The following is a 24,629-nucleotide window of genomic DNA, read 5'->3' as shown; positions in this document are numbered from 1 at the left end:
CTAAAGGACAGAAAAAAGAAGGAGCAGGGTAAGGTAACTTGAGGACAACATGACGGAGAATCAGCCGCTCTCCCAGCAGCTCATAAGTGAAACACTGATGGCAGACCTGAAGCAGCAGTGGTATGAGCCATGGACTCAAAATTTGAAAAGCTTGTGCACCAAATAGTGGGGATGCAACAAGTTTTGATAGACACCTTCCATCGTATGGGTGAGTTAAAGCAGTGGGTATCTAGAACAGAAGATGAAATGCAGGGAATATGGATGGAATTAAATTTAATCAAGGAAGAAGTGTGTCACAGGCTGATAAGTTAGAAGACCTGGAAAATTATTCCACTGTCTCCACAGAATTCTGCATGGGACATGTGGAATTCTGTATAAACTCTGCATGATGAATTTGTACAGAATTTCCCCATGAGTAAACAGTAAGCCAGAAACACCATATCCTTTATGAAATAATAAGGTAAGTTTTCAGCTGGTGTGATGGCCAGCATTTAATTATTCATTTACTTTAAGCCTGCTTTCTGGCAGGCCTAAACTAAATGCATAACTTATATAGATAGTGGCTGGATATCATTGCTATCTAGATAATTCGAAAGCCCATCTTTGCTGTGCTTCAAATCGAGCTCGATATTATATGGATAGTAGGCTATTCAGTTGTATCTTCGGCCTCATACTATCTCTATAAGGGCTAAAAATCCACAAGATTCTATATATGGCGCAAAAAAAAGCGCTATTCTATAAGCTGTGCACTGTATAAACATTGTTTATGGAATTGTGCCCCTATCCGTCGATTTTGGGGTTTATTATGGCTGCACATGGTACACATGTATGATTGTCAGTGGGAACCAACCCCACAGCGTTGCCTACTGGACAATATAGCAAATAAAGAGGAGGGAACACAAGTCTCTGTATTACTTCTTCGTAAGGTAGATTTAATAGCCAAGTGTTGTATTATGGATTCAGTAGATTAGGGATCAGGGCCTGCTATCATGCAATGGAGGAATCAGATATATGAACTCTTGCTTATGGAGCGTTATACTGTGGATATATGGGGTAAGAGCTAAAAAAATGATGTGTGCGCAATCCCTAAATGGTGCTAATTAACATCAATAATTGTTTGTTAGCACCCAATTATTGATGTCAGTTGGCTTGTGCATCCAAGTTTGCACAACCTTTATAGAATCCAGGAGTAAGTATGCATCTGATAAAATGGAGGGTAAAGTGATTTGTCCAAAGTCCCTGGCTTCTCTGGTTTTCAGCCTATTGGTCTCACCATGAATCTCTACCTTCAATTTATTGCAATAGGAAATGATTTTAAGCAAACTGGATGACCCTGATGGTCCTCATTTGACACCATATTCTTTATATTTACATTCTAAAATTCCCAACCCAATGGAAAGCTATTTTGTACATTTCATTATAGCGTACGTACTCACAGCCACTGACTGAAACACAGGAGAACATGGAGGCATATTTTCAAAGCACTTAGCCTTCCAAAGTTCCATAGAAACCTATGGAACTTTGGAAGGCTAAGTGCTTTGAAAATATGCCTCATGGTGTACCAGAGTGTATCTTAAAATAACATATTTCTAATTACATATAAAATGTCAATAGAAGACTATGCAGTGGAAATTGGTAAAACTTTCTTTGGGGTTTCTGCAGTAGGATGATGATATTTTGGAAAGCAAATAAAACTCAGACTGAAACCGAGGACAAATTTCAGATACTATTATTGAAAGTTTCTCTCTCTCTTTTTAACCATGGTATTTTTATACACATGTAAATTAACTCATAATTCATCCTACATGTCAGCCTGTCCAAATTTTGACATAAAATATACTAGTTAACGATAGGCAAATCAACTACAAATACTTAAGTGTCAAAGCTCTTCAAGCAGGGCCAAACGTCACTGTGACAGACTACAGGTATGAAACTGTTGGGGAATATAATTTCATTCCATTTCAAGAAATGGTGGCAAACTTTTTTCTCTCTCTCTCTTGTTTTTTTTTGTTTTTTTTGTTTGAAACTCCAAACTTTTCTAACTCCCTGCTTAATGATTGAATGAATGTGTGTGACTGGAGTTTTGCTACAGCCTAACTTATACTTCTTTTAAACAAAATCTGGAATGTGACTGGATTGGCATTTTATTATCCTTCCCATGATAAACATGATACCCTGTTATATGTAAATACATTTATGCTCTCACAATTACAGTTCACATTTGTTTAGTAAACTAATCATTAAAATATATACTTTTTAAATTCGGAAATTTCAGCCAAACAAACAAGAAACAAGTCCCTGTGTGGAGAAAAAAAAACTGCTAATAACACAAAATGAGGAAAAAGGATAGACCAGATGATGATGCAAAACACAAAGACAAATTTAAAGTTTGGATTGGCTTAAAGTTCTGACTTGAACCCAATAGAGATTTTGTGTCAGGATGTGAAACGAGCAGTTCATGCACGAAAACCTATGAATGTGAATTTAAACAGCTCTGCAAATAAGAGTGGGCTACGATTCCTCAACAGCAATTATTGCTGCTACAGGTGTTGCCATCAGTTATTAAGTTTAGGGGGCAGGTACTTTTTCACATGGGTAATATGGGTGTTGAATAACTTTGGAGTCCTTTTACTAAGCTGCTTTAGGCGTTAACACGTGTCCTAACGCAGCATAAAAAAGCCTAAAGCAGGATGTACTAATGGTGCCACGTAAGTTCTGGGATGTGTTCATGCTAATTATTTTGAATTCTTTTTTAAAGGGTAGGGGGAGGTCAGGAGAGGAGAGTGGGTGTTCCTACGCTAACCAGTTAGCATTACATTACCATACGCTAACTGTCAGCTTCTCTTTTGTTGCTCCTGAATTCCCATCCCTACTCTCTTCTTTTAGCTACTCTGTACTTAATTTGTAAGATTTTTTACTGGAACAAATTTAACCTGTTGTATTATGTAATTTTCTAGTTACTTTGTTAGCCATATTGAGCCCGCATAAGCTGGAAAAATGTGGGATGTAAGTGGACCAAATAAATAAATAAATAATGTGAGACCCCTTACTGCCTACAAAATAGGTGGCAGTAATTGTTCCCATAGTAATTTTTTTAAATGGCCAAATTCCAAAATCTGCTTAGAGCAATAAAATTAGAAACTGTTGTATATATTTGCTCCAAAAAATGTTATTGCTTGTGCATAAAATGAAAGTCACTTGTTATATGTATCAAATTAGGCCTCACCAGCCTAGGGTACCACCACCTCCAAAAAACCTACAGAGAGCAAAAACTCAATATATATAGAGAAAAAAAGCAATCTGCAGTAAAAACCGGAGGATATACTCGTGACAAATTCTTAATTCAAATGCCCAAGCAATATCTATAGTGTGCTAGTAAGCAACTTAATTGTGCTAGCGGAAGAGTAATTATATATGGTCAGAACTATCCTAACAGAAACAATTATATCTAAAAAGATATACTTTGATGTTTAGAAAAAAATTCACCACAAAAAAAAGAAGTACTTAGCTTCATCCAAAGAAAAGAGCAAGGCACGCTTTTCACACTCCAAAAAGGTGAATCATCAAAAAAGGGAAAACGATTGTATCAAAAACTCAGTAACTTCTCCCGACATCAGAACAAAACATTTTCTCATTGTCCCATATAGTATAGTCAGAACCAGTCTCTCTCAACAGTCAGTAAATTCCCTCTGTTTCGCTACTTCATCAGGAGAGGGTATGCATAACACTCATCTTCCTTGCTGCATACAATTTGTGTCAAAATAGCGACAGATTAAAAGGACGCTCTTGCGGTTGACTCACTCATTATTCTGACGTCATTTCCCGGAGAATCCTCATATGTCAGATAAATCAATAATGAGACGTCATTTCCTTCTTTCACAGTGCATCAGTAAAACTGTCAGGAATAGCTGTGGAAGCGGCAATGTGGATAAGTGCAAAGCCAGTGTGGCAAATGCAGGGGTGTGCCTAGTATCAGACCTGAATTTACAGCACAGGGTAAACATTTAGCATACAGGTACTGTGTAACATCCCTCAGCAGATAGTATGGGCTTGTGCTATCGGCCCAGGCTCCAGGAGACACTTGTAATGCTACTACCTGCCCCCCCTCCCCACTTCCATCCCTCTGATCTGCTCTCCCTCCAGATCCCCTTCTCAAACCCCCAATCTGATCTATCCAATATTCCTCCTAGACTCCTGGTCTGATCCCCCTGAATCCTCTCTGGAAACCAATGCCCCTGATAAGCTCCTCCCTGAATTAAATCCGTGACCATATATTCCTTTGTAAACCCTCTCCTACCTCCGGGACTTACCAGGAGGTGATCCCTTGTAGTCCAGTGGGCTGAGAAAGGAGCAATTTACCCTTATCTCCCGGATTCTGTATAGTGTTTCAGTTGCGTGTGCAAATCTGGTCGTATTCTGGATTTGCACGTACAACTTAATTAGTTAAGCCAATTAGGGCCAATAATTGCCAATTAACAAGCAATTGACACTAATTGGCATTAATTAGAATTTACACGCACAACTTTCTAAGTGTATCCTGAAAAGTGATGAGTGTAAATTCTAATGCTCATAGCTGAAAAGGGGATGTGGAATGGGCATTTTTAAAATCTATGTACGTTGTTATAGAATACACCTGGTCTGCACCTAATTTAGGCATCGGCATTTATACCAAGTTTTACTTGGCCTAACTGCCCACGACTAAATTTAGTCACGCGGATAAATTTAGGCATACTTAATAGAATATGCTAGGTGTAATTTTTTTCGGCATGATATATAGAATCTAGTCCCATATGGAAGACTGACTTTTAGTGGTAGTACCAAGGAACTACTAGGTATCACTGCCATTTTTGAATTCAGAGCCAGATAAGGCAAGAGCAGAGGGGAACTGCTCCCATGCCCGCCCACTGAACTACTGTGAATCACCACTGATTTAGTGCATGAAGTAATGCATGGTTTGGGGGGGGGGGGAGGGGGAATGTTTATTAGGAAAATATGGGCTGGCCTTGGATTTGGGGAGGCTGTTATTGGGAGGATTAGATTTCGGGGGTGGAGGTTCTGGAGGGTTTGGAGCAGGGGGATCAGAATCCTGTCAGGGCCACACTACTAGATTATCTATAGCACCTCCTCTTGAGGTGGTAGTAAGTGCACCCACATTATCGATAAAGCAAATATACTAACCTGTAGTAGGTATTCTCCGAGGACAGCAGGCTGATTGTTCTCACAAGTGGGTCGACGAAGACACAGACTGCAAGCGGCTGGGCTATGGTCGGGCCCAAGGCACTGGATACACCAGGCGTGAGTATTGGTACCTGAGATGGTCCGGTTGCACCAAGTATTACGCTTGAAGCCGCTGGTGTCTTCAATGACATGGAAGGAAAAACAGCTTCGGCGAAATCAATAGACCTGTTGGAAGAAAAAAGGGCACAAAAGGGAGGGAGGGAGGGAGGGAGGGAACCCCCCCCCCCCCCCGACTGTATGGCTGTTGAAAAGAAAGAAAACTTTAAAAAGGGGGCTAAAAACTAAAGAACTACGGGAGTTAAAAAAAAATTTTTTTAATTAATACAGCCGAAAAATAAAGAAAAAAAGAAACAAAAGTTGTCAGATTCTCTTTCCTGGGTCAAAAATGAGGAGACAGGAGAAAAAGCTTGTCACTCGTCATGGAGAAAAAAAGAACTGAGGAGGCACGCTCGTGATGGGCAGGAAGTTGTCCGCACATGCGCAGTGTTGGAAAACGTTTTTGCTGGAAAAATTTACCACTTCCTTGGCCGACGCGGACGTTGACCCACTTGTGAGAACAAGCAGCCTGCTTGTCCTCGGAGAATCATGATAGCTAGTGCACAGTACCAACCCATGTGCCAGCTGTCATAGCTGGCTACTCCTCCAACCTGCCCATATCATTTCTCAACTCCTGCCCCTATCCGCCTTAGGCAGCTAGTGTGGGTTTTTACTTTGCTGATGGTTCTAAAGCATGATAGACATTAACGTAGGTCCGTGCTAACATCTACTGCATGCTAAAACCCAGGGTAGATACTTAAAAAAAACTTAATAAAAGACCCCCTAAATGTTGGCTAATCAACCCAAAAATTACCTCCACCTGTTTGGAGATTATCAGGTAGAGGTTTTTTTGTTTTTTTTTTAATATTGCCCCCTTTCTTTGGAATTCCCTTTCTTTGTCCTTTCAAATAGAGCCCTCCTACACAAAATTTAAGACAGCATTAAAAACGCATCTGTTTAGTTTTCCTGGGTAGAGACAGCCTGCCAATTGCCTGCTTGGTCTGTTGCTTATTGAGTGTCTGCTAGCTCAGTTCAGTTTCCTTTCTTCTGTCTTATTGTTTTAATAACATTTCTTTCTTGTTTTTACGATTTAGTATTTCATTTGTGAACCACTTTGCTAATGTATACCAAAGGTGGATAAACAAAAAACATATAATATTTGTTGCCATAGGCAGGGCTGGATTAAGGCATTGGCAAACTAGGTGCGCTAAAAAATGGCCTGCACTGGTGTAGACGAGTGTATTGGACGCATGCAGGTCCATTTTTCAGTGACCTGCAAAAAAGACCTTTTTTTTTGGTCAAAAATGGACGTATGGCAACATAAAATTTTGCATGCGTCCATTTTGGGTCTGAGACCTTACCACCACCACCCACTGACCTAGCTGTAAGGTCTCATGAGTTAACTGGGCGGTAATGGTCTAATCGTGTACAGTGCCGATTACTGACCGGTTACCGCCGCATGCCGGAAAATTTCTGGCGCTCGTAGTGGACGCATGTAAAAAATGAAATTACTGCCCAGACCACGTGGTAGTCGGGTGGTGGTTCAAAACTGACACAGGTAAGATGCGCGTAGGCGCCTACGCGGCTTAGTAAAAGGGCCCCATAGTTAAAAATGATATGTAAGTATGCCTAGAAATAGCTAACAGATTGCAATGGTTTCTATTTCTTGTCTGAGGAACAATCTCACTTTAGAGACAGCAGAGAGATCATTTCAAAATAAAGATTCTTTCATAATAATATGCATCTGTAACATTTCAACTTTTAAAAGCACATTCTTCACATTTAATTCTGTAACCGCTTCTTGCAATACTTTTATGTTTCAAATTTCATAATACTTTAGAGTTGCCAATGCACACTTTTGTGTAGTTACATTCCTGAATTGGCAAGAGTCTGGGCAGAAGCTATAATAAAATCTCCTTTATGTTCCAATATAACTCACTGGTTGTACCGTCTATATAAAGCATAATGAAGAATTTCTGTAGTGAAGTTGAGATTGTTCCATTTGCAGATGTACCTTTGATAAGAGAGAAAGCTGGTAGAAAGAAGGCAGCCTCCTCTGCTTAAATCATATTACGTCAACCGTGCAATCCGTTCACAGAGCTGAGGAAAAAAGTGTTTGGATATAAATGATCTTCGCTCTAGGTTAAAACATTCTCAGATGAGGGTCAATCCAATGCCACTAAAGCCTAGGTTGGATGGTGGTGAAGGAGAGCATGTAGCACTGACTAGAAAACACATCCAGATTATAAAAGTATAATAGCTGTGGGTAGAAAAAATAAGCATACACTGCCAATATGATTGGACACCCTGAAATAATGGGCTTTTTTTTTAACCAGCTTTCCTCATGCAGTGAACATTACATTTTTTGTAATGTATTTTAATGAAGTGCAACCTTTTCTTGTCAAGTACAGGAAACATCTGCAAGAGTGAAAAACTGTTGGCAGCCCAGGCAAGATTAATGGAACCATAATGTCATATAAGCTTTTCGTCTGCTTTATTCTTGTGCCATAATAATGAAACAATAACTAAATTTTCCACTGCATCATTTCAAACTTTAGATAGAAGTGTGCATGTGCTCCTCTCATCTATACATCTTTTATGTTTCGGACAAACATTTGGAAATGGACCTTCATGGGGGTAGTGAAAAGCTACTACAGTAAATAAACTCAGAGGAATGGGATTTGACAATACTAGTACAGGAACTACATGCTTACAAGTATGTAGTGGCAAAAGCATACTTGAAAGGTTAGGGGGTAGAGAGATGGAATATTTTTAAAACATTTTAAACATTGAGAAGGGTTAGTAGATTCTCTAGTTTTCAAGAAATGCAATATTGTTATGTTTTGTGACTTTATGATGCGGAGGTGACTATTCACTGCTTTCTAAAGTTATACAGAATGGGATACATATTAAGCCCATGGTGCTCAGTGTTTGGCTGATGCTGCTGGTTTTATGCCTGAATATTCAATGCTGGGTCTTGTCCAGGCTCTGACACTGAATATTCGGGGATATGCGCCTGGACAAAACATAGGTGGTTAAGGCAGTGGTGTAGCTACAGGTGGGCCTGGGTGGACACAGGCCCACCCATTCTTAGCTCAGATCCACTCAGCGGCAGCACCATACTGCTCTCTTCCCCCTCTTCTCCGCAGCTTCCCAGCATTTGCACTCCTGTCTCTGAACCCCATCCCTCCCCAGTGTCAATACATGCACCTACAGCGATTCATTCCCGCTGCTTGCGCCAGCCCCGCAGGCTTCCATTTGCCGCATTCCGCCAGACAGGAAACAGGCAATGATGTCAGCGAGGGCAGGACGTGGCAGATGGAAGCCTGTGGGTCCAGCACAAGCAGCAAGAATGAATTGTTTCATGCGCCGAGGATGCCTCTACGGTACACCAGGGAAGGACGGAGTTCAGAGACAGATGCGTAGGTGCCAGAATGCTGTGGAGGAGAGGGAGGAGATGTGTGGTAGGTGGAAAAAAAAATCTATGTTCTTAAAAAATATCTCTGGGAAGATATTTGTGGTGTAGAGGGTGGCAGCACGTGTGCGTGGAAGGGTCCATCCAATTTACCTCTGGACCCATCCAAAATACTGAGTCTGGCTATGTCTCTGGGTTAAGGGCCTCTTTACTAAACTGCATTAGTGATTCCTGTGTGCAAATGTGACCCAGTCCATTAAAAATGAACGGGCTGCGGTGCATTGACTGTGCCAGGAATCGCTAGCACGGTTTAGTAAAAGAGGCCATAAGTGTGATATTCAGCACTTAAGGTGAACCGAATAAAGACAGGATTGTGTTTTATGTGGTCCTATTTATGCGGTTATCCTAGACTCAACTGCTGAATATTAGCACTTAACTGGCTAGGTGCTGACTCCTCAGCGGGAATGTCCATAAAATAGCTGTTTTGGCTTAGGAACTAAGGGGTCCTTTTACAATGCGTTGGTAAGCCCAACGCGAGCTTTACTACACTCTAACTCGGGACAACCGCCGATGGTAGTTCTGGCTTGAGTGCACATCATTTCCAGAATGCTGTAAAAAATTTTTTTTATAGTGCAGCGCAAACCTAACGGTAACTGGGCAACACCGCACGCTGCCTGCTTATCACCAAGTTAATGTGGAGCCCTTACCACCACCTCAATGGGTGTTGGTTTAGTGCTCTACCGCCATCTCAATGGGTATTGGTAAGTGCTCCCTGCCACATGGCCATGCGGTAAGATTTATCTTGCCGCATGGTCATTTTTTTTTTTTGGGGGGAGGGGGGGGGGGGTCTTTTTACCTGCTGTGGTAAAAAGGGCCCTGATGTCTGGGACAAACAGCCCCCACTGCTACCGCAGGGCCATTTTTCCTGCAGTTTAGTAAAAGGACCTCTACCTGAGCATTGTCAGTGGCACTATCCAGTTAAGTGCTGCTGAATATACACAGAACTGGACAAACGATTTCAGCAGCCACTTAAATTGCTTTGAATATCTACCCATTTGTACAAGTATGGCCACAGAATATAAATGGCTAACTTTATATCTTATTTTTGTGGTGGCTCTTACATGGAAAACGTATATGGACAGTGGCAGATGTTTTGGGGAAGAAAAAGGAGTGGAAATGTGTGGATGTGGGGAGGTGAAACCAACTACAAAGGAAAATCACTCCCTAATGGAGAAAAAAACCGCAGCAAAAAAACCTAGAGGAAATAATCAAATGATAATCATATAATGTGTCGGGTTAAAGTTAACACCATGCTGAAAAATATTTTCAAAAATTATAAGGAATATATTACATGTGCACAGAACAAACTTATTTTCACTTAGCTTATCCACCCAGGTGGTAACCACAGCCTTCAATATCCAAGGGCATGCAACCGGGACTAGCTCCAAATCAATCAACTGTAGCACATGCAAGATCCTTGACAAAGGGATCCCTTGTTTCGTCTCTGCCTCAGGAAGAATCAGATACTGCCCCCTTGCCCCCCCCAAACTATGCCCATGGGGAAGGGGACCCCAAATTTATCCCTTACATTTAGGCATGAAAAGGTAAAAAAAGTCAAAAGAAAAAGAAAGGTAAGGTAGATCAACACAGCTCAAACTCAGCACAGCTGCCCCAATGCTATCATGGTACACTGTGTATTTGGAACAGTGCCACGAAAACCAGAAGAAAACACTCTCTGTGGAGAAAGAATAGCAAAGGAAAAAGCAGAGATGGATGGGATAGAATAAAGAACGGCCACAGGAGTCACATGATGCATAAAGAGGACAGTTAATTGAGGAGTTGACCAAACACAGTTGTGTTTTGGCATATGCCTACATCAGGGGTCCTCAATTCTCTGTTTCATAAATCACTTAAATGTGAATGCATGTAACAAAGTTCACACAAAATATATGTCACAATAAATGCCACTCCAGCCTCATCAAAAGTAAAATGGAAGTACTGCAACAGTATCTGCTCTTAACATTCCAGCTGCCCCCACTTTTCCTTTGCCGTTTATTTGGAACACACATATATTTTTAAAACTTAGCTTGTCGGCATTTACATCTGCTCTGGGGCACACATAAGTGTCAGTTACCTGCTTGTTTGGACCTAGGGTCTCCAACGGTGATTGAGGGGCAACTGTGCTTACCACAGTGGTATCTAACGCCACCTGAATAATTACAAAAAAGGAATTATTTCACCTAGTTCTTTCCTTGGGTCTTCTTGCATGTGCAGTTTTGTGAAATCCGGCACTTAAGACATGTATGTTGTTAGATCAATACATACAAATGTAAAAAAACTCAAGTGATGTCGCTCTTTTTTTTAAACATATTTTTGTGAAACTGATGCTCTCTTATATGGAAACCAGATTGTGGAGTACCGCAAGGATCACCACTATCACCGATCCTTTTCAATCTCATGATGGTCCCACTAGCCAAAGCCTTATCCACTCAAGGCCTTAATCCATTTATTTACACTGACGACGTTACATTATACATCCCCTACAAACGTGATCTGGCAGAAATCACCAATAAAATCAAGCTCAGCTTAAACATCATGAACTCATGGGCAAATGCATTCCAACTAAAACTCAATACAGAAAAAGCACACTGTCTTATCATCTTATCCCAATACAATACATATAAACCCACAAACATTAACAACCCAGGATACACCTTCCCTATCTCAGACAGCCTGAAAATTCTCGGAGTAACAATCGACCGAAACCTCTCACTTGAGATCCAAGCTAAATCCACCATAAAGAAAATGTTTCTCTCAATGTGGAAACTCAAACGCGTGAAACCATTCTTCCCAAGGGAAATATTTCGCAACCTGGTACAGACAATGGTACTAAGCCACGCAGACTACTGTAATGGAATCTATGCGGCATGCAAAGAACAAATTATAAAGAAACTTCAGACCGCCCAAAACACAGCAAGGCTTATATTTGGAAGAACGCGTTTCAACAGTGCCAAACCACTCCGAGAAAAACTGCACTGGCTTCAAATTAAGGAACGTATCGTTTTCAAAATGTGGACGACTGTTCATAAAATTATTTACGGCAAGGCACCGGGATACATGACAGACCTCATCGACCTGCCAATCAGAAGCACCATAAAATCAGCACGATCATACCTAAACCTCCACTACCCAAGCAGCAAAGGCCTCAAATACAAATCCACTTATGCATCCAGCTTTTCCTACTTGAGCGCAGAACTGTGGAACGCACTACCAAAAGTAATAAAAACTACGCTCAACCACCTGAATTTCCAGAAAGCAGTAAAAACAGAACTGTTCAGAAGGGCATACCCCACCGACCCAACATAAAAAACCTGGACACTTGTGACACAACGTAACCAAAGACCGTAATGGACATATCCTAACTCTTCCTCTCCCTCTCTAAGTTCTCCCCAATTGTCTCTAGCATACATGTACCTCATTCTACCATAAAATCACCCTGTAATTGTTCATACTGGAATCGGTTAATGCCATTTATGGTACTATGTAAGCCACATTGAGTCTGCAAAGAGGTGGGGAAATGTGGGATACAAATGTAACAAATAAAATAAATAAAAAAAATAAAAGGCTCTGTGTTCAGCTCAGCTTTTTGTAAAGTATTACAGGAAATGTAAACATTTCCTACCTGAATATCCCAATTGTTACTTAGATGACCTAAGCAAAATGGTACTTTGAAAGTGTTACTTTTTACCCATTTTAAAAAATGTTCCAAAATATTATTTGACTTGGAAAATTTGAGTGGTTATACAGATCTTCTAATTATGGCAATAAATGCTTTTCAAATGGAAATGTCTTTAGTTAAAAGGTTTTCTTTGTGCTGCTCTTACATAACTTGTCTAATTTGCTCTTTTCTCATGAAATAAAATGCCTATGGACTCTGGTATTTTGATTGCTCAGAAAGGTTAATGCAGACACTGAATGACAGTAATTTCAAGTGCACGTAAACAGTGCCTTCTTCCATGAGCAGACACAAAGGTCAAGATATATAAACTATGTTTCAGAAAGCAAAGAAAGTAATTCACTTCACTAGGAACATAGAAATGTGAGAGATAAGCAATGTCAAGGTTAAGCATGTCAAAGGTAATCAGATTTCAGTTCTGTAGACAACTGAACACCTAAAAGTCAAAAGGACAGGATTTTAAGAATGTGTTCGATCTTTTTCAATATACTGCACAGAAAATCAAGTGGCCAAAATGGAATGCTACTTAACCAAGTAGGAGAGACTCCTACTTGACCCTACTTAAACTGTTAGCAGCATTAGTATTGTTTGGAAGGAACAACAAAGAAGTCACTAAGATGTGTATTTTCAAAGAACTTAGACTTACAATGTTACATAGAGGGGCATTTTCGATATGATGTTTAAGTCGGACTTTGGACGTTTTCATATCAATGCTCCCAGGTACACATTTCACCGTTTCCGTTGCTCCCTTATCTTGTCTGCTGAGCCCTCCAAAACCCACAACACACTACACTACACATCAGATACATAAAACACATTTCTAAAGTCTGAAAGGATAAGCTAAATCACTGTATACCCCAAGAATAGGCAAGGAAGTAGATAGAACTACACCCACAGAGGGAATCTGAACAGGTTCTTAGATCTCACATTAAAGTAACTAGGTGAAGGAAAAAATATGGATGGGACTTTTCTTTCTATCCACAAGCACAAAAAGCTTCTAAAGTGGAAGTATAGCCAAGAAGCATCATGCCTCCAAAGCTGCTGCTCTCATTACAGCTTCTGCCTCTGTCCAGACTGAATGCTTGATTCAAGATGAGGGACTGGTCTCATGTGATAAATGTATGCACATTGAATCCCTCATGAAAGAAGTACAAGAACTAAGAGGACATGGCAAGACCAAGAAGTATGTATGACAACCAAAAAGCCATCCCAGAAATGCATCTTGAGGCATTAGGGATCTCCAGCAAAGGAAATGGAGATGTTGTGCAGAAAGAAGACAGCTGGACACATGGACACAGATCACCAGATCCTGCAAAATCAACCCCCACAACTCCATCTTCTGTTCAACTGAAGAACCGGTTTGCAGCCCTGGGGGTAGAAGAGTAGAAAATATCTCAACAACAGGAGGAAACAAAGCTCAAAAAATCCCAAAGCTTCTGGATAAGTGGCCAATAAGAAGCGAAAGGTATACTGGTGGTTGGCGATTCTCTTGGCACCCTATCATAACAGCACTGAAAAAATAGCCCTGACAAACTAGACCTTGACAAATTGGCACCTGACAAAATAGCCCTAGACAAAATGACCTCTCTCACAAATTAACTCGACAAAACAGTCCCTTAACAAAAGTAGGTGTCTCTCAAAAAGGTTTTAAAAAATTACTTAAATTGTATCAACCAAGCCACAATATCTGGGGCTCCTATGTTGGGAGCCATAATGTGGGTGGCCATTTTGTCAGAGACTATTATGTCAGGGGATATTATGTCGGGGGCTTTTTTGTTAGTTTTTTTTTGTCAGGGCTATTTTGATGGGGCTTTTTTTTGACAAGGTACAGATTCCCTTCTGAGAGGTACAGAGGTGCCCATCTGCCAACCATACACGATGTCCAGGGAAATGTGCTATCTGCCTGGTGCCAAGATTTGAGATGTAGGAGAAAGTTTGCCAAGATTAAGCCGACTGACCATTATCATATGTTACTCATCCATGTTGGTAGAAATGATACTACTAGGTATTCCACTGAACATATCAAACGTGACTTCATGGCTCTGGAAAAGAGGTTGAAACAGCTAGGTGCACGGATGGTGTTCTCATTGATCTTTCCTATTGAGGACAGAGGCCAAATGAGGGAAGCTCGTAACCTGGAGCTGAATGTGTGGCTTTGTGGATGGTGTCAATGTAAGTACTTCAGTTTCCTAGACCATGAGATGATTTTCCAAGCTAATCAGCAGACATGGAGTCTATCTATTAAAGAAGGGATGATGCGTCTTCCATAACAGACTGGCTAATGTAATAAAGAGAGCTTTAAACTAAATTTGCTGGGGATAGATGAGAACAGCCCTAAGGTCAAGAATAACCCTGGGGAATGTGAGACATCAAATAACTTTATAGAAATGGGGAGAAAAGGATAATATCTGGAGAGCTTTGTAATGTATATCAATGCACATAGTATGGGAAACAAATTTCTAGATCTAGGGGCTGTAACGTAGAAGCTGCCCTGGATTCAGTGGCGGTCACGGAGACATAGCTCATGAAGAACCATGATTGGCATTGTGAGAGGCTCAAGAGTGAAGGGGAGGAATATGCAGAAGCTGATACGAATAAAGATGAACTGCTTAACAATTATTTCTGTTCTGTGTTCACTGATAAAAAGCCAGGGGTAGGACTGCAGAAAACAAATGCTAATTGGAATGGATGTGTGGTAGACCAGGACTGATTCTCAGAAGACTGCTTGTGAGGAGCTAGCTAAACTAAATATAGACAAAGCGATGGGGCCTGATGGGATAAATATTAAAAATGAAAAAGAAACTGTTGTTAACAATGACAAATCATACCAAAAAACCAACCACAATATATGAACCAAAATAAAACATACGTGTTTATGTGTGCTGAATGAAAGGAAAAAGCTTAGCCACAATCCAGAACTCAAATTGTTCTCACAGATTTAACCAGGGTTTCTCACAGGCATAAAAACCTTTCATCCAGTACATCTTAAAAACTTTTATATACGTGAAAAATATTATCTTAAATATATCAAAATGTTCACAGTTGAATCAAAAAGGAGCATATATAAATCATATGTTGGGTCCCATTACTGATGACGGCCAGCGTTTCGCCTACTATGAGGCTGCTTCAGCGTATATGGGACACATTTACAATTGTGTCGGCAATCCACTTCTAAATGACTCTACAGCAGGGACAATCAATGTACGGCATAATAAAAATCACCATTAGTAGTCCTTCTCCTTTCAGAGCTATCTTGTGAATGTTACATTACATTAGGACTCTTAAACTGCTTGTACCCCAATAATTCTAAGCAGGTTACAGTAAAGATAACCAGGCAAAATCTGGAAACTATAATAAATCAGTTTTACAGCAAAATAGTATTCAACATCATTTTAAAACATAGAATTTACACATTTTCTAAAATCTAACTAGCTAGAAGAAACCCATGTAATATCAGTTAATTCTTCACTGGCCCCCTATCCATTTTCGCATCCTGTTCAAACTTCTTCTACTAACCTATAAATGTACTCACTCTGCTGCTCCCCAGTATCTCTCCACACTCGTCCTTCCCTACACCCCTTCCTGTGCACTCCGCTCCATGGATAAATCCTTCTTATCTGTTCCCTTCTCCAGTACTGCCAACTGCAGACTTCGTGCCTTCTGTCTCGCTGCACCCTACGCCTGGCATAAACATCCTGAGCCCCTACGTATTGCACCATCCTTGGCCACCTTTAAATCTAGACTGAAAGCCCACCTCTTTAACATTGCTTTTGACTCGTAACCATTTGTAACCACTCGCCTCCACCTACCCTCCTCTCCTCCTTCCTGTACACATTAATTGATTTGATTACTTTATGTTTTGTCTATTAGATTGTAAGCTCTTTGAGCAGGGACTGTCCTTCTTCTATGTTTGTGCAGTGCTGCGTACGCCTTGTAGCGCTATAGAAATGCTAAATAGTAGTAGTAGTAGTAATTCTTTGCCAAGCTGCCAAACTTGACAGGAAAATAAAGAATTGACTAATCTTAGTCTCTTTTTACCCTTAACAGAAGGAAAAGTGAAAAAAATGTAAAGCAATACATCGATGAGTTCTGCTCACTTGTGAGTGGATTTCCGACACAATTCTAAATCTGTCTCTTATACCCCGAAGTAGCCTCAAAGTAGGTGAAATGCTGGTGGTCATCGATAATGGAACCTGACATATGATTTGGTTATGCTCCTTTTTGATTCAACTTTGAACGTTTTGAAATATTGTTTAAGACTAGTAAACCAGGCCCATTTCTGACACATATGAAACGGGCACTAGCAAGGTTTTTCTCGGAGTGTGTATGTTTGAGAGAGTGTGTGTGAGAGTGACTGTGTGTGTATGAGAGAGAGTGAATGTTCGAGTATGTGTGTGTGTGTGAGACAGACAGAGAGTGATACCGCTGGGTGCGAGTGTGTCTCCTCTCTCCTCTGCTCCCCCTCCAACCACCCACCGATGCTCTTCTCTCCCCTTCCCCCCCCCCAGCCACCCAGCGATTCTCCTCTCTCCCCTGCCCCCCCCCAGCCACCCAGCGATTGTCCTAGCTCCCCTGCCCCCCCTCCAGCCACTCTGCGATTCTCCTCTCTCCCCTGCCCCCCTCCAGGCACCCAGCGATTGTCCTCTCTTCCCTGCTCCCCCTCCAGCCACCCAGAGATTCTCCTCACTCCCCTGCCCCCCCTCCAGCCTCCCATCGATTCTCCTCGTTCCCCTGTTTACCTCTGTCAAAGCGGCCACGTCTTTGAAAGCCCTGCCCCATCTGTAGCCTTTCCTTCGACTTTGTTCCTTCTGAGTCCCGCCTGCTGACATAATTTCCTCTTTCCGCGAGGGCAGGACTCTGAGGGAACAAACTCGAAGGGAAGGCTATAGATGTTGAGGTTGTGCCTCGTGCTGCTATCCGGTGGTTGGTCAGTGCTGTTTGTGATGAATCCGGAAGTACGTGACATCAATTCAGGAGATGGATACAGCGTTAGATGCAGCACGAACCCTTCAAACTTTCACTGTCGCGGAGTCAGCTTCAGAACGTTGAAGGTGCTTTTTATTATATAGGATAATAGTTTTCATGAATATAAGAATGTCAAGATTTTCAGATGTGCTGGGTGAAAGGTATTTATGCCTGTGAGGAACCCTAGTTAAATCTGTGAGAACAATTTTGAGTTCTGGATTGGGGCGGAGGCTTTTTCTTTCAATCATTTAGCACATAAACACATATGTTTGTATATATATATATATATATATATATATATATATATATATATATATATATATATATATATATGTATGTTAACATCTTGGTCTCTCTCTGCCCTTTCCCTTCTTACCCTGTTCCTTCTTCCCTATCTAATGTAATTGTAATTGATTCACCTGTGCATTGTAAGCCACTTTGAGTCTGCTTGATGTGGAAAAAAGTGGGGTATAAATGTTCATACATATATATATATATATATATATATATATATATATATATATATATATATATATATATATATATATATATACACACATACACACCCACAAACATATGTGTTTATGTGCTAAATGAATATCTATCTATATCTATATATATTTGTTATGTTATTCTGGTTCATACATTGTGGTTAGGTTTTTGTGATACATCTGAGGTTACTCAAGGAACTTGGAGAAGTTCTGGCAGCTCCATTGTCTGATCTTTTCAATGCTTCCTTAGAATCTGAAGTGGTCTTAGAAGACTTGAGAAGGGCAGATGTGCACAAGAGCAGAAATAAGGAGGAGATAGGGAATAACAGGCCTGTTAGTGTGAACTCAGTGGTGAGTCAACTAATAGAAACACTTCTAAACTAGAGAACTGTGAGTTTTCTAGAATCCAGTGGACTGCAGAACCCAAGGCAGCATGGTTTTACTAGAGGCAGGTCTTGTCAGACAAATCTGACTGATTTTTTTGACTGGGTGACGAAACAGTTGGATATGGGAGGGGTGCTAGATGTGGTGTACTTGGATTTTAGCAACGCCTTTGACATGGTTCCGCGTAGGCAACTGATAAACTGAATGCACTCAATATGGGCGCTAAAGTGTCTTACTGGGTTAAAAACTGGTTAAGTGGAAGGAAACAGAGTATGGTAAATGCAGTTTGCTCCAAGGAAAAAGATGTTATCGGTGGCGTACTGCAGGGATTGGTCCTTGGGCTGGCTCTTTTTAACATCTTTGTGAGTGATATTGTGGAAGGACTGTCTGGTAAAATTTGTATCTTTGTGGATGATACCAAACTCTGTAGTATCCATGTGGATTGCATGAGGAGGAATCTAGCAAAGCTTGAATAATGGTCTAGAAACTGGCAACTAAGATTTAATGCTAAAAAATGCAGGGTCATGCACTTGGGTTGCAAAAATCCAAGGGAATGGTGAAGTATGTCTGTGTACGAAAGAAGAGCGAAACTTGGGAGTGTAAAAGTGCACAAAGGGATCTAAGCTGGGCTGTAGTTGCGCTAGCATTTTTAGCATGCATTAAAAATTAGTGTGTGCTAACGCTAGACACACCCATTTATTCCTATGGGTGTCTCTAGCGTTAGCGTGTGCTAAAAACACTAGCACACCTTAGTATACAGGGCCCAAAGTTTGTAAAATAACCTTCTACGGAAACGGCAACAGTAGTGCAGTCCTTAGTTACTACTAGCTGTGACTAATGTAATATAGTGTATATAGGTCTGCCTTAAAAGTTATTGAAAAAGCTACAGCTTAATATTGCACCCAGACGAGTTGCAGCTTGACATCAAAGAATTCAGCCTCTCAGCTTGTACAAAAGGTACATTGAAAATTTATGAAAAATTGGGGACCACAGTATTTGGGAGACATTTTGTTGCAATATGTGAAAGAGAGGGCTTGTGGTCTTCACAGTTTTATCCACTATATGACGCGGGGTTACAAGAAGCAAGATTGGAGAGAACGGACCTTCTTGTAGCACCAGTACTTTGGAATTCACTTCTAGTGGTTATTAGAGCCCAAGGGAATCTGGAACTGGATATTTTGGCCCAACTTTGGTTGAAAAGAGGCAAGAGAATTCAGCTGGCATGTAAGGAGATTTCTGTTTTTCAGGATTTTACTGACTCGATAGACTGCCTTTCATTAAAATAACACAAACAAGGGTAATTTTATATCAGGGTGCCTAGGATGACAGGGTGAGAAGATACCTATTTCTAGCCTATGCTTCTTTAAAAAATATGGGGTCCTTTTACTAAGGCGTGCTGAAAAAGGCCTGCACTAGTGTATCTGCGTTTTGGACGTGTGCAGGTCCATTTTTCAGCAAGCCTGCAAAAGAGACCTTTTTAAATCCAAAAATGGACACGCGGCAAAATAAAAATTGGCGCACGCCCATTTTGGGTCTGAGACCTTACCACCACCCATTGACTTAGCGGTAAAGTCTCATGCGTTAACCAGATAGTAATCGTCAGCACGCGTACACTGCCAATTACCGCCCGGTTAGCACCATGCACCAGAAAATAAAAATATATTTTCCAGTGTGCATATTGGACGCACGTAAAAATTAGAATTACTGCCCGGAGCATGCGGTAGCTGGGCAGCAGTTCTCATTACACAAGCGTTGTACACGTTTAGGTGCCTACACGCCCTAGTAAAAGGGTACCTATGTAACCCTTCAGAAACCACAGACATTTTCACCTGCTCGGAAGCTGCTACATTAGATATTGTAGGAGGAAAGCTTGCCTTTTTGGTTAATGCCAGCTCACCGAAGCTCATATACAAAGCTATTTGTATTAGTCTTTAATAGAGATAACAGCTAACCGATGTATGAACTTGCCTGTTTTTACTATTTATAAATTGGAGGGAGAAAATGCAAAAACAGGATGATTTCAATGAACGTATTTTTGGGCATGAAATGATTTGCAATACCATAGCACTGACCAAGTAATAAATATGTACATCTATTTGACAAACTGTCAGGCCATGGTTTGATATCTCTGCAGGTAGTACCAAATCCATAGATCAATTTACAAAACCTGCATTTTGCTTCTTCTTGCTTAGGGACATACTAGCAACAGGATTTAATAACTTTATCCGTTTACACACTGGCACGTCTCTGGCTGGCTACAGAATGCTACTATCCTGAATTCCACTCACAAAAGTATAGAGTGATGAAAAGTGGCCAGTCACATTAATTGTATAGATTTCTGGTGAACTATCCAGCCATGCCAAATTCCATATCGTGTTAACAGAAAAAAGGGGTAATCTGGACAAGTGAATGATGTCATGTTACACCACCTTGCAAAAGAGAATATAAAGAGAGAGAGAGAAAAGCAATAAAATTGTATACAGTTTTCATATTCAGTACAATATCCATTTTAGGAGCTGTTTTCCAGCTTGGGATGGAACTGTTTATAGGCGTTTTGAATGATAAACACATAGAAGTCATCATCAGTCATTCATCGGTTACAATTGCAATTAGCATCTATTTATCTCATCATAGTCTGCAGTAACAGTCATCTTTCAGCACTTCAAAAACATGTAATTTAAAGATGGAAATGGTTACAGCAACTGACACAATCATCAGGATCTTTTAGAACATTCTGTTAACTTCTGCTGGTTTTAAGTTTCACTTTTGAAAAACCACTACAAAAATCTTTTTTTTTTTTTTTTGAGTTAAAGAGTATGTCATAAAAAGGGAACTAAGGGGCCCTTTTACTAAGCTGCGTAAGCGTCTATACACATCCAACATGCGCCAAAATGGAGTTACCGCACAGCTACCATGTGGCCCTTGCGCTAATTTCATTTTTGGTGCGCTTCCACTACACGTGCCCGAAAGGTACTTTTTTTAATTTTCTGGCACGAGTCAGCTACATGCGCCAAGTGGCATTTAGCGCGCGTAGGTCATTACCACCCGGTTACCATGTGAGACTTTACTGATAGGTCATGGCTGGCGGTAAGGTCTCAGACCCAAAATGGACGCGTGACAATTTTCATTTTGCCGCACATCCATTTTCGGCAAAAAAATTTAAAAAGGCATTTTTTGCAGATGCGCTGAAAAATGATTCTGCACGTGCCCAAAACACGCATCTACACTACCGCAGGCCATTTTCAACGCTCCTTAGTACAAGGACCCCTTATAGAGATAGCACAAATAAGATAGAGGAGAAGACTTATCAAGATTTTTTTCCCACACACACACTACCAGACAGTACTGTCAGACATGGAGGGGCATTTTCGATAAAACATCTAAATCAGAATTTTGACGTTTTACAAAAACGTCCAAATTCTGAACAGGAAAGAAGGTCATTTTTGAAAAAGATAGACGTCTATCTTTTATGTTCAAAAATGCTATGGACGTCTTGTGATTTGGATGTTTTGTGATTAGGGCGTCCTTTTTTTTGGTCCTTTTTCGAACAAAGACGTCCAAATCAGAGGAGGAGTAGCTTAATGGTTAGTGCAGCGGGCTTTGATCCTGGCAACATGGGTTCAATTCCCACTGCTGCTCCTTGTGACTTTGGGCAAGTCAAAAGCACAAGGGGCATTTTTGGATATGACATCTAAGTCTGAATTTGGACGTTTTTTGTAAAACGTCCAAAATGAGAACAGGAAAGGCCATTTTCTATTAAAAAAAGTCTATCTTTTCCTTTTGAAAATGCTGTTTGGAAAAATGTTTTGTAATTTGGGGGAGTAAGGGGCGGTGATCCCTGGTTCTCTCCAGTAGTCATCTGGTCATTTAGGGCACCTCTTGTGTGGAGTAGAGGAGTAGCCTAGTGGTTACTGCAGTAGACTCTGATCCTGGGGAAGTGGGTTCAGTTCCCACTGTAGCTATTCACACTCCCTGCCACGCCCCCTTGAAATTTAGAATTCAAAGACGTCTAAAAATAGGTTTTGAAAATACTGATTTGGACATCTTTGTGATATAAACGGCTAAATGCAGACTTATGTCACTTTTTGGACTTTTTTCTCATTTGAAAATGAGCCTGCTAGTCTCCCCTTCTTAGTGCAAATAGTGGCACAGCTAGACTTGCTAAGACATAAAAACATTCATCACACCACTACAGTATTTCTACCAATGTGAAATGGGTATGAAGAACAAAACTTGATAGTTAAGAAAATGACTTGAAACACCAACATTTATTTAAGATTTATAACTTCATTCAAGGTGAAATATAACAAGAATAAACTGGACACAGAAAATACACAATTACAGCACAGTAAAATACTCATTTAATATGACACACAAAAGCAAAGTAGAACATTAATATATGATTATAGGCATACTACTTAAAATGTCAATACAATACACATTGACCACTGGATTCTAGATATCGCGCCAAGATTTCCAGGCAGATATCGAAACATGGTCCATAACAATGCACAAAACCTAAATGGCTAACAACACAATCGGTGCTAATTGCCAATGAACAAGCAATTATTGACACTAATTGGCATTAATTAGAATTTATGCACAGAACTGTATAAGCCAGATGTTCCCAAACCTGGGCCTGGAGGCACTCAGTCAGGTTTTTTGGGATATCCATATTGAATATTCATGCAAGATATTTTTATGCACTGCCTTCACTGCAAATCTCTCTCATGAATATTCATTGCAGATATCCCAAAAACCTGATTGGCTGGGGTGCTTCCATGATCAGGTTTTGGGAACCACTGGTCTAAGTGTTTTCTATAATGTGCTACATGTAAATTCTAAGTCACATAGTTGAAAACTGGGTATGGCCATGGGCGTGGAATGGGTGATTCTAGAATCTATGCATGTTGTTATAGAACACACCTGGTCCATGCCTAATTGAGGTGCCGGTGTTTACACCAGGTTTTACTTGGCATGACTGCCCACAACTATATTTAGTCATGTGGACCAGCGCTCAGTGTTTTCTATAAACTGCATGGAAATTTAGGCTTATTCTATAAAGAATGCCTAAATTAAGGCATAGTTTATAGAATGCACTTAGGCAAATTTCATTAGGCATGATATATAGAATCTAGTCACAACGAAGTAATTCTTTATAGACGATGCTAATATTTATGGGCTAAATTCTTAAATAAATGACTAGAATATCAGCATATATACAGGAAATTCGGCTATGTGTTGTTGTGTAATTACATATTTATCTTTGATAGTGCATAGTTTGCAGGCGAGTACTCAAATGGGCAGAGTCTGGGCAGATAGTGGGAGGGGCGTAAATTAGTGCTTAATTTATAGGATACTATAGCTTATGTGTATTGCCAGAATCTAGGAACTTTTTACACCAGTGTTGTACAATTGTGGGGAGTGGGTTTTGGGGGGGGGGGTATGGGGGCTCAGCACCCAAGGTAAGGGAGCTATGCACCTGGAAGCAATTTCTGAAGTCCACTGCAGTGCCCCCTAGGGTGCTCGGTTGGTGTCCTGGCATGTGAGGGGGACCAGTGCACTACTAATTCTGGCTCCTCCCATGACTAAAGGGCTTGGATTTGGTCGTTTTTGAGATGGGTGTCCTCGGTTTCCATTATGGCTGAAAACCAGGGACGACCATCTCCAAGGTCGACCATCTCAACATTTAGGTCGACCATCTCTAAGGTCAACCTAAATGTTGAGATTTGGGCGTCCCCAATGAAAGCCCATCTTGTTTCGATAATACGGGTTTCCCCGCCCCTTCGCGGGGGCCATCCTGCGAGGACGCCCTCATTAAAAATTTGGGCACCCCGTTTGATTATGCCCCTCCATATAGACTAGCTACCCTGGGACCACTGAAGGCAGCCAGTCTTCAAGCACTAGGATAATATTTTGGTTTATCTCAAGAGTTGCTGGGAAAGAGGAGGAAGCATTTAGAGTTTATTCTGTATAAATTATATATTCTGCAAATAGAACTAAAAACCTGAACTGATATACAACTGTGCAAGGCTACATCCTACTCAGGCGAAGGGCTTAGTCATTGGTGGGCCACCCCGGGGGGGGGGGGGGGGGGCAGGACCGTGCTTAGAAAGCAAAGGAAAACTGGAGGGAGAGACCGTGCTGCTTAACTAAAATTATTAACCTGAAGGACTTTTCATAAAGAAAATATATTTCCAAGTATTATATTCTGAACATTTTTTTTTAATAAAATTTTGAGTTTTCAAAAGAGAATTTCTGGCTCCAGCACACTGCACCTTAATTTGCAAGCCTTGGAATAGAGCTGGGTAAAGCCCTCCTGCTGCAATGGGGGACGAGACATTGATAGCAGATTTCAGGAATA

At 40.7% G+C, this 24,629-nt stretch overlaps 1 protein-coding gene across 6 annotated transcripts in view; it reads right to left on the bottom strand.

Annotated features, from left to right (window-relative positions):
- The window catches only part of TPK1 (thiamin pyrophosphokinase 1), a 453,486-nt gene that overhangs the window by 31,023 nt on the left and 397,834 nt on the right, over nt 1-24,629 (bottom strand). For 2 of the 6 annotated variants that reach the window (XM_030203717.1, XM_030203748.1), the window contains one exon: nt 10,824-10,898. The exons of the other annotated variants lie outside the window; for them this stretch is intronic. In XM_030203717.1, the coding sequence (XP_030059577.1) occupies nt 10,824-10,898 (75 nt within the window). The remainder of the gene's footprint in view (nt 1-10,823; nt 10,899-24,629) is intronic. 6 annotated transcript variants of the gene reach the window in all.

This window comes from Microcaecilia unicolor, chromosome 1, assembly GCF_901765095.1.
Source record: "Microcaecilia unicolor chromosome 1, aMicUni1.1, whole genome shotgun sequence".
NCBI classification, from domain to species: domain Eukaryota; kingdom Metazoa; phylum Chordata; class Amphibia; order Gymnophiona; family Siphonopidae; genus Microcaecilia; species Microcaecilia unicolor.
This window is presented reverse-complemented; position numbering and strand designations above follow the sequence as displayed.